Source organism: Saccostrea cucullata, unplaced genomic scaffold (genome assembly GCF_032062105.1).
Source record: "Saccostrea cucullata isolate Sc308-1 unplaced genomic scaffold, CSIRO_AGI_Scuc_v1 ctg9726, whole genome shotgun sequence".
Lineage (NCBI taxonomy): Eukaryota > Metazoa > Mollusca > Bivalvia > Ostreida > Ostreidae > Saccostrea > Saccostrea cuccullata.
The window spans coordinates 11386-23515 of record NW_026924293.1 but is presented as its reverse complement, the minus strand read 5'-3'; the positions used below and the strand labels follow the sequence as shown (position 1 = coordinate 23515).

General features: G+C 31.2%; 1 protein-coding gene across 1 annotated transcript; it reads left to right on the top strand.

Annotated features, from left to right (window-relative positions):
- The first annotated feature begins 895 nt into the window (after positions 1 to 895).
- Positions 896 to 11195, top strand: LOC134266151 (uncharacterized). Its single transcript, XM_062748389.1, has 9 exons — positions 896 to 1056; positions 2044 to 2199; positions 3096 to 3143; positions 3355 to 3426; positions 3684 to 3746; positions 7344 to 7385; positions 7956 to 8027; positions 8478 to 8537; positions 10887 to 11195. Exons 2-9 carry the CDS (start codon positions 2058 to 2060, stop codon positions 11156 to 11158), a joined length of 771 nt encoding a protein of 256 aa, XP_062604373.1. The 5' UTR covers positions 896 to 1056; positions 2044 to 2057; the 3' UTR covers positions 11159 to 11195.
- The last annotated feature ends 935 nt before the right edge of the window (positions 11196 to 12130 follow it).

Here is a 12130-nt window from a genome sequence, read left to right as displayed (position 1 = left end):
AAAGTAGGAGAAAAGCCGTATTTATACAGTGGATGACGTCACAATGCATAGGTAAGCATATTTTTTGCACACGGCCCTAAACAAACTTGAATCGCTGCCAACTATTTACCTGTGTAGTCAGCATAAAAAAAAAAACGTAGGTCTATCGTATTTTTTGTACAGGGCCCCCACAGATGATGCAACAGGTATAAAAGTCGCTGCCAAAATCGTAGTAGCAGCAGCGTATATAGTATAATGTAAACACAGTGTAAACAGACCCCCGTATTTAGGGGGATTATATGTACTGAATTGACCCGGCTATCCCCCACAGACCCCCTAATCTGCACTCTATTGACCCACCTATCCCCCCAGGGGCTGCACTCAGTTGAACCGGCTATCCTCCCCAGGGGCTGCACTCAGTTGACCGGGCTATCCCCCCAGACCCAAAAGTGCACTCAGTTGACCTCGCCATCTAGGCGTCTTATACTACTTACGTCAATAATGTCTTTGGCAGTGCAAAACCATGTGATTATATTACACAAAACACCATTACTATTTTATTTTTGAAATTGAGCATGCTTACTATTATCTAGACATGCGGACCATGGGACCTCGCATCCTGATTCTTACTATATGGATTCTATACATATCACGTAGGTGTTTAAGTTTTTTTTCAAAATAAAATCATATTCTATAATATTTTCACTTACCCATATAATATTAAAACATGTCAAAAGAGCAAAATATTAAAAGGAGTTTTAAAAATACAAAATGGTATTAACTGTCAATAATGTAAAAGTACACTACGTACCATTTAAGGTTCATTACACGTTAAAAAGTAAACAAGTTACTGGCTTTTTTTTTTACCAGCTAATATTTCTATAGCTTGTTGTCTTTCATTTTTAGTGGCTGAATGTTGTACCGGTAACATTCGTCCTTATGTCGACATTAGATGTTATGTATATGTACAGGGGAACCAGAATTTTCTCAGGCCATGTCCTCCTGGGACATATCTGAATCCTATTACATGTGTTTTAGAAAGCATACCAAGTCATACTTTCATAGATCGGAGGCCGGGTGAGAATAATTCAAAACAATGTACATTTAAAGTGAAATTACGCATTATAAAGTACAAAGAAATTCATATTTATAAGTATATTCACTTCCGCCCCAGCCCAGAGTTGAACTCACGACCTACGGATTCTGTCTCCTAGCAGTACAGGAATAGCGCGTTCGACCGCTCGGCTATATATCACGAGGTCGGTCCAATATATATGGACTTCACAGGAAAGCATATCGATATGCTTTTTTTCTGAAGTCTATGTATCTATGGATTGAAGGAATGAAAAGGCTACATTTGTTACGTATAATTATATTTAATAAAGAGATTAAAATACCAAATTTGAAAAATAATATGGACAAGCCATAAGTTTTCTCTGTCATCTTCAGTAACACAAAAAATTAAACTTCTATCTTTATTGTGTCCTTTTCACTGATAGAGTAACTTAGGAACGTAATTTCAGAGATTATACTTTTTTTTTATCATAACTGATAAAAAACGTTTGATTGATTTTAATATGAAAAGGATTCTTATTCAAGTCGTGTCATCCAAACAATTATTACAGAACATCATTGTAAAAAAAGATGAATTGTTTTTCAGAAACGTCAAGTTATATTAGCATTTTGAACTGTTAAGGCATCACTTTTGTAATTTTAGAAATTTTTTATATTTTTAGAGACATGAGGGCAATATGCTTGTTAGAATTTATGAATAGTTACAGGAGCCACTATGCTGTTATGTACTTGATCATGTGATCAAGTTTCAGCCAATCAGATAGCTTAATTTATTAGAGAGATATGATATATATATATTTGATATTTTTACTGTTGAAATCTATTTCGACATCTTATATAGTTATTATCTCATAAGTATTCCTTTCTGTAATATTATATTAAAATGTATATACATTTCCAGTACATGATTTTCTTGCTGAAAAAAATCACTCTTTCAAAAAGAAATTTAAAGTTACTTGACGTATGTTTTACTTTACTCCTCAAACGTAGAATGTAATCGAGCGATGTTTGGCGAAACAGTCCACGTCTCCAGCGGACACACTCCCCACAGCTCTGGTGGATCAGGGGTTAATCCTGCTGTCCATACGACTGCATCAAATGTACATCATCATGATTTATGCCTCCATAATCACACATATTACCGAGGTTTGTTCGGTTTATCTATATAAGAAGAGTAATAAAGTGTTGCACAATCAATCCAAAATATTTTGCGGGACATTATTAATCAAAAGAAATTTTTCAATAATAATGTACTTTTAAAACCAAAAAAATTTCTTATGTTTAAATTACATTCCTTACAAAGCAGATTTTTCTCTCTTATAATTACTTTAGACAATCTATTCATAACCGACATTATAGCTTGAAACAAAAATTAGTAGAAAGAATACATAAGTTCTCTGGATATCAAAATGTACAAGTCATTAAAGAGAGATACTGAAATTGAAAATTAAAAGCTGGTTAGCATGTAAATGGTGTTTAAAGCAATGATGTTAAAAGATACATATATATTAGCATATATCATTGAAATAAGTAGATAACAAACTTCATGTATTCTAGTTAAAAGTCCAGTTCAGACTGGGATTTTAATAGAGCAAACACAGAGCCCAATAAACATTTGAGGTATGATTTAAAAAATTGCAGACAGTGCGACATTTAACCCCGTACATGATTTTGTCCAGACTTTTTACCATCATTTCTGTTTGAGATGCCCTAAAAAGTTTATAACACTTGATGATATTTCTTAACAATATCACTGGGTCTATATCTTATGAAGAACTCACAAACATTTCTACATTTAAAGAATATAGAGTTATTAAAGTCAGAACCCCATAGTAAAATTGAGATGTGTAGTTCTTTCAACTATTTTACCTTTCTCCTATGGGAGAAAAAGTGTCGGGTGGGATGATTTTACCATTGGAATTTTTCTCCCACAAAATGCTCAGTTGCAATTGGGATATAACCCACGGATATTGACAATTACTCACTGCCGCTGTTTTCATCTTTAAATTTTGTTGTTTGAAATATGCTTCTCATATTTTCAGATATTTTTAGGAATGCAGAAAGGGACAACTGTCTTTCATCTTATTCGGGTAGTATATAGATTGCTTTAAAATGCATACATATATGACCAAAAAATGGACAATTGTAGAAGATAATTTATTTAATCATTGTGAACGTACTGATTTATATTAACTTGAAAAGCATCACTTAATTTTTTTTTTTTTAGAAATTATAAAACTTTTTCACAAGCATAAAACCTATTTTGCTTTTTTGTTCTTTCTAATCGTAACTTTCTTTTAGTGTTTAGACAATTGGATTACCTGCGACGAACGGATCATATTTGTGCGTCAACATTAGTGAAGAAAATGGCTAGTAAGTACCTATCGCTATGCTTAATTTCAGAACTCAAAAGTTCACAACTGTGTACGACCAATGTCTTCTAGCTTTCAGTCTAATAAGTCTAATAGTATTCATATATACATGTACTTTATTTTAATTATAAGATTTCAGAGTTTCAAATAAACCATAGTATACTTTATTTCAATTATAAGATTTCAGAGTTGTACACTTTTGAAATTCCTTTAATAGTTATATATCATAAGATTTGAAATCGTATCTTTTCTTTCCAGGTCTTAATCTACCCAGCTGTACATGTTCAAGTAGACATATCTATTATCCATACCAGAAAACTTGTAAGTTTAAACGAGACAAAACATTAACTAAAGTACTTACTTCATCAAGGTTGGATTTTCCTCAAATTTTCTGTATTTAAAAATTAATGAAATGTTCACAAAATCAAGAGGACAATGTCACTAAGTGGTGGTATCACTAAGATTAAATTTGACCGTTTTATATTAGGAACAAGGTCAGGTCAAGGTCACTACCTTTTCCTTGGACATTAAGAATAAAAAACTACTGTTTCCAATTATATGTGATCCCCACTTGTATTTCAAAAGATTGAATGTTTTTCTTCTTGCATAAAAAGCTACTACCATATTGGGCTTATAAGATGATATTACCAAACTGACATAAATAGTTTCACTAACATGGATATTGACTTATCCGAATTTTCTCTACCTTTCTTAATTTTTTTGGATATATTATTTATTTTCATATGCTTCCTATTTTTAAATTTTTCTCATTTTCACATATACCCCATTAGTTAAGTTGTCACATAAAGATACAAAATGATATAAAAGCAAAATGTTTTGATCGTTTACTAAAAGAGAAATAACCACATTTTACGGAATTTTGGCTCAAAACTGTACTTAGATTTGAAGCATTTAAAAACCAACATAGTTCTAGTTTGTTTGAAAAATTTAATTCATTTCATATATTTTAAAACTTTAGTCCCTTGCTATTAATTAAACTTACATTTGAAAATTTCTTCGAGTTTTTGATTGTGTAAAAGTAATAATTAAATTCATTGTTCTATAATAATTTTGAGAGGCAAGTATTTAAAATATACTTTGAATATTTCATCTATAAGTCAGAAACCAAAGAAGAATCCTACCTTAAGTTGAATCGATTTTTACCTCTTGAAAGTGGGCGGAGCAAATTATGTTGTTGAGGTGTTCGTTCTTCCATCTTTTTGATTGTTTCCATCCTACTTTGGTAAAGCCATCCTTTATCCACAATTCCTGTTCCACCATTGAATGCGTTTATCAGGTTGGGAGGAAACGTTTCTTTAGACTATAATAATTGGTACCTTTACATTTAAGGAATTTTATCAATTTTTACATTTTTAACCGGGCGTTGCTGAAAGCAAAGTCCTGGCTATAGGCATCATGATCGACTTTCTTACTATAAATAGCACAGTAAACAAAAAACCAACAACCTCAAAGCAGACGCTTTCGATAAACAAAAAAATCCCATTGCAAGACGATATTCAAACAAATATTTTTAACATCCCAATCGTTAGAAAAGTTAATGATCAATATTTTTTCTTGAGAATTAAACTGAAAGAGTAATACAGTAGATATCTTTTTGGGATAATGGTGATATATATAACAAATTGTGCACATACGCTGTGCACATACGCTACTGAATGCATATTGTAAGACAAGCGAACTTTTTTCAACAGCGCGGGCTTTTTGATTGTTGAAATTGTTGAAGAGTTTCATATCATTCTCATGGATGTTATGTTAGTGGTGATATTTCTTATGATTTTAGTAAATTAACGCAGAACCTACATCGTATGACATCATAACTAGTAGTGATTGTGTTTAGCCTGTGCTAGATCCATTATGACGTCATAGTTAATTAAATGTCACTTTCCCCCGTACTTTACCATGTTTACACTTCACTTAAATTGTAGAAATAAAGCATTTTGAAATTCACAGAATTCAATTTAAAATCATTCCTAAATAATGTTAATTCAGTTTATTTATTTTTTGGTTTTAAAGCTTTCTTTCATTTACTACATGTAGATCAGTAGATCTTGACATTTATTAAGTTGACAAATCCAATACTATCTCCTGTAATGAAATTACATTTGTACATGTATATGTTACGTATTGAGATATGTGAATGGTATGTAACTATTTTGAAAGAATGCAAAAATCCTTACAAAAAATTCAGTTGCCAACTATACAGCATCTTGATGAAATGTGTCTAAGTCAAAGGTGTACGTGTTGTGATATCTATCATGAAATAATGTGCATTCCGTCTCATAATTATTTGTTACTTATTCATATATATTCTTAATAGTTGGTGTTTGATTACAATTTTTCTATCAAATATGATCTTTTTAAATAAAAAAGTACAATTTTTGATTAACGGTAAGATTTTTAATCTGGAAGTAACCCCAAACAGTCATTTACATGTAATAATTCAATCCCGTGTAAGTGCAAAAAGAATATTAGTATCGGTTAATAACCTATTTCTCTCATAAGTTGGCGACGAAGGTATATATTTTAATCACTTTTTGTAATCATTTGGGTATGTTCTTCATCATTTTAAAGATTAAAAACATTGTAAAAAAGACTACTGAAAAATATTTACAAATGTTGGGTGGAAAATTGACTAAAAGATAAAGTTCATTAGTTTATTTTTTTAAATGTGGACTTATCTTTTATGTGAATAGAATAAAAAAGAAATTATTCGTGAGAAATATTGCTTTATACCGTTCAGTTAATAAAGTCGATAAACGACTATGTTTGAAGAAGTATCTTTGTGATTTTTCATATTCTGTTCTTGACAAGTACCCTTAAAAAAACTAAAAATGTGTAGTTGCAGTATTTAATTACCATCCCAAAGTTTTACAGGCTGCACTAGATTTAAAAATAAGGAAACATATCACGAGCTTTTAACTGATTGATAAGCAAGTACTTATTTATTATTTTGAAAAGTTTGAAAATCTTGTGACAAAGACTTTTCCGACATAGGTCCTACCTTAATAGTAAAGTGATTGGAATTTTAAGAATTAACATGCGTGAAGTCGCTTGACAATGTACAAGTATCCGTGTTTCTACATGTAGTTGGCGATAAAAGTACTGCTTGTTTGAAACTAAAAGAATGTCTATAAAATATCATTTAAATCATAATCATACAAATACTAACCCTAACTAAAATCAATAACAAAAAGGAAATAAATTAAATATGTACTAATTTCGGATCAGACAATATACTCGAGCAATTAAAGCCCCGCATTCAGTTCTTTCAATACTTTGATTAACATATATAGTAACAAGATATTGCATTAGATTTCAAGAAAGGCTGGGCCTCAGCTTCTCTCACGCGTGTGCATAAATTAATGATTGAAATAGCTTTTAATCTGCATTGAAGTAGGATTGTCGAATATGCAGTAGAAAAGATTACTTTAATCTACATGATAAGAAGTACACATGCTAATTCTTAAACCGACCATGACTTGCACCATAAAAAGCAGGCATGTTTTCTGGTAAAATCGGTGACAAATACGACTGAAAACGTTGCGGAATTTGACTATAATAGTAATGTATCAATATTATAGCGTGGTTTTCGTTATCTTACAGCCTTTTCACTGTAAAATCACTCATTTTCGTGGGGTCAAGTATCGTGGTTAAAGCAGAAAAAGAGCTTAATCATCGAGTATTTGAAGTTTTCAAACTTAAATAATTAATGACTCTATTTAAAAGTTAAACACAATGATTTTGTGCCTCATACATATAAAAAAAAAGTCTCAATTCCATGCTAAGAATTTTTTTTCTTCTGTAAAACAATGGAATAATTTTTCAAAAAAATTTTCCTTCCAATTTAAATAATTGTTCTGAAATTTAAAATTCGTGAATTTGATTTCTTTTTGACAGATATTTATGACGCAAGTTGTAGACAAGACCATCACTTCCAAGGTATTTAAGAGTATCTTATGGAAAAATTTTAAGAGTTTTCCTTTAATCACTAAAACAAATAATCAATTTATTTTATTATATAGTCTATAAATAGCCTCGTTTAATGTTGATATATTTCTTGTGAATACCAAATTATATTCACCATGGAAAGAGTCCATAACACATATATTATTTCGTACCTATATTGAACACGTACCTCACTAATCTACCTTTCCCTCACACTGGTACAACCATACAGTGCCAGACTCGTAATAAAGGTGGGTTTACATTTTCTTTAGGCATTGAAACGTAATTGAAAAATGTCTTATGTACATGTAATTTAAATTTTTAGATTCATGAAAATGTACATTTAATGTAGATTAAATTTTAGATTAAGTAAGTAACTGTAAACGGCTCAAACAATTTAAATCAAAGCTTTTGTCTCCTTATCTGTTGCATTTTGCTCTTTCTTCGTGTTTTATTGGATTTGAAATGTTTTTATTGACGAATTATTGACTATAAGCTTTTTGAATAATGTTAAGTAAAAATGTATATTTTTTCATTCTGACTCAATCATATTGCTTTTTTCAGTATGGGAAGATCTTCTCCGCCTGAGCAAGATGAACACCCGATGCTTAGATGATTTTATCTCTCATATGCACGGTATTAATAACACATCAGAGAGAAATATAACTATTTATAACGCAGGGTCTCAATTTTGATTGCAGTAAATATTTGCTTGGATACGTCTAATTTTGTAAAACTGTACTAACACGAAGTACTGTAAAATCACATATTTCGTGGGGTCAAATTTACGTGGTTTTAAAGAAAAACTTTTGGTTCATGGCCTTTGGGGATTTCATTTCGTGGATGGAGAATTTTTTAATAATTATGTATGTAACATTTTTCATTTCGTGGTTGACATAAATTCACGGGTCTCTTCATACCTCGAAAACAACGAAAAATAATCGCCACAAACATTTTTGTGATTTCACAGTACATAACTTTTTATCAAAGTATCAACAAAGTTACACCCAAATGTTATATTATTAACTGTAAAACTATGCCGTTGGATTTAAATTTATGATAGAATTTTAATAAGATTTATTTCAGTTGCTTATGAGCATAATCATGATCCAAACTGTTATCACGCCTGCCAAAGTTCTATCCAGGGTAAATATTATATATCATATTTTCTTATGAGAGTGTTTAAAACAAAAATTAAAAAATATGTTTCTTGCAAAATAGATAAGTATGAATTACATTGATTATATTGTGTGTTTTCTGTTGAGTTTGTAGGCCTATTTATTTATGTTACGAAAAATGTAGAATTCAAATATAATGTCATTTTAAAAAAATAATTATCTTGAAAATTTGCGTAATTTAAAGGAGCATTTAAGATTAGGTTTAGATTCATTCATTAATAGAAAATTTTATCTGGTTCAGTTTGAATTTAAAACAATTACAGAATCCTAGTATTTCTGTATTCCTTATCTCTTCAATATGGCTGGCATATCGCCAAATCGTCGTTAACATCTCCCACATCAAGCATGATTTCGGGTTAACGTTTTTGTTTGTATTTTTAATTAATTTTACACATAGAGTTCAGTAATTAATATTAAAATAATTTTGATATTCTATGATTTATTTTAGGCATTTATCCTTTCATATAATAGAGAGGTTTAGCAAACCTACGTGTACGCGTACGTGTACGTGTAGCACCAGAAATCTGTGCATTACGTCATCACTTTTGTTAATGACGAATCTACACGTATCCTCTTACGCAGGTTACTTGTAGATTGCCAAGTACAAGTTAGTCCAATCTTGTAGCTTATAATTCTTGAACTGCTGTTTATTTTTCAAAAAATGGGCGTTTTTCTAAAACCTGAATATTTAATGAAATTACTGATAAAAAAAAAAACGAACGTCACTAATTGAAAAATATAAAATTATAGGGAGTTAAAATCACAACATCTAGATTTTCGAAACGTACCTTGACCGATTAAAAATATAAGAGCTCTGTACAATCTTCTTCTCATAAGTACATGCATATATTTATGTAAAACGGTGATATACGTATTAAAATTTATATTTATTGCTTTTTCGGATGAATTTTTTTTTATGTAAAACGCTTTTACATTTAAAACACTTACAAGTACATGTACAAGTTATACTTTGCTAAGCAAGAAAAATAATGTTAACGTGTACGTGTAATTCTAACTTGTAGTTTACACGTACATGTACACGTACAAGTGAGCTTGCTAAATCTCTCTAATATTACACTTCCTGAGATAATTTTCCTGTATATTTTTACCTATCTAATAAATGTTCTGTCTTTTATTAGCACATTCCCTAAACTCGAACTTTTAAAGGGTGAACATGAGTAACACTATCATGTTTTTGTATTCGTTATTGAAAAAAAAGTCATTTATTTTATCACAAGCTGAATTTCCTCCTGTTCTAACAAATACCCAAATTTAGGCAGACTCAATCACAGAAATATTTAATTTAGGCATGTAGTATCCGAAGATACTACAGCGTATACTAAGAACAAACATATTTTGTATTTAAGGAAAAAACTCAAATGGTAAAACTTCATATACACTAGTTATGATGAACAACAATGCCTCTTCCAAAATTGTAAATTTCATGGCCCGTGAGTCAGGGGTTCTGGTGTTAGGGCGGGGACTTCTATTGATTGTATAGTGAAAATACATTAACTCTTTGAAAAACTTTTTCTCTGCCCCAGGGTATTAATTAAACTAACTAAGTACATAGTTATGACGAGCAACAATCCCTCTTCCAAAATTGTTAATTCTATAGCTCAGGGTCAGAGGTAATGGTCTTAGGACGGGGCTCTTATGATTATATAGAGAAAATGCAGAATTTATTTGAAAATCTTCTCTGCTCTATTTATGGAACCCTTGCCCTAGCTATAGAGGAGGGCACTACCTGTATTCTGAAAATGAATTCATTGTTTTTGATATTTTTTGATAAACAAGGGTGTCTTTTCCAAATTGTAAAATGATGGACTTAGGGTTAGGGGATCATGTGGGGTAGGGAGCTACTGATTAATGCTGAATATTACTGATTAGTCGAAATATATTTTTTGTTCCCCTACCCTGCATATGGGTATTAAGTATCAACCTAAGCAATTGCTAAGTGAATAGATATGATTAGCAATGGCGCCTCTTTAAAGATTTTGAATGCCAAGGCGTCTAGTTTAAAACATAAACCAAATTCAATCATTGGAAAGTTTTTGCATGATGCTCAGGTGACCTATAAGGCCCATGGGCCTCTTGTTTCGTTTTTGTAATTATAAATAATACCGTATTTAAGTAATAAATATTCATATATGCTTATTATTAATCTTTATCCCATAGAATTGCTATAGAGTTTTAATGCCATATGAAACTTCTTTAGGAGACTGAAAGCTGCTAAATATAATTTGTTTTTCAGTATGGATTTTTAAGGAAATATTTTTACGGAATGAAAAAAAATTCTTTGTGCTTTATTTACAAGTTTCTACGACTACAAAGACAACAAAGGCTGCAACACAACCTTCAACAGCAACTATAACGACGACAACATCCGCAACAACAACTTCATCACCTTCAACAACAATAACCACCACTCAACCCACAACAACAAACTCACCATCGACAACAACAACAATTACTTCAACAACACCGACCGTAACTTCAACCACAAGTAAACACACAACAATCATCGCATCAACAGAAACACCAACAAATAATTATCCCACAATTACGTCTTCAACGCCAACAATTTAAGCAGATTCATAATTAGTCCGGATGTTTAATAAGCAATCACACGACGAACTTTTTCTTCTATTTTTTTTTATTTTGATCGTTTAGAATTAAGACAATCGAATTTCTAAATATTAAGTTTTGTTCGTTGGAATAGGTCAATCAACTGAATGTTCTAAACTCCGCACTGCCCTTGCACTAGTGAAATTTATAGGTAATTATCAGAGAAGCCAAACACCAAATTTTACTTATAAAATTTAATACAGGCAAACAACTTTTGACAAATATACAAATTCATGCAATATGATTTAACTTGCTCGTTGACAGAATAGGCCATTACTGTATTAATTAATGAACTGTTAACAGCTGAACCCTGGGATCAGATGTTCAACTGACAAACAGACAGTTGATGACAAAATTATCAATGATTCATAAGCTGAAAATTTCTACAAATTGATTATGTTCACTCATAAAATGATCCCACAGTACCCCTGGCGATACTGGTGCGACTGAAAAACTGAGCCACCTAGTTAAGTACAAATATAGCCACCGCCACTAGTGATGCTAAAATGCTCTTCTTCCATTAGTGGTAGTTTAAAAGAAATTCTTTGCAATTGCAACAACCCCCTGTTTGCAATTCCAGGTTACTGTTGCAAATGTTCAAATTTCAGTAATGGGGCGCCTGGCTAAAACTCAGCTTCGAGCTTAAACCCCATACCTAGCCTAACTTTAAATATTCAACTACACAAACTGTGTCAAAAATTGCTGAAATAGCACATATATTACATGCAGAACAAATGTCTGCAACAAATTAAATTTACAACAACTGTGCAACAACATATGGCAGAATCGGTTGTCTTCAAAATGCTTCAGTAACTTAACAGAATCTATTGTCTGTACATGTACAACAGATAAATAAGTAAAAGCAGATGCACCTGTCTGCAACCAAGCAAGATATGCACAACTTGTTCGAAACTACACATCAGTATTGATATT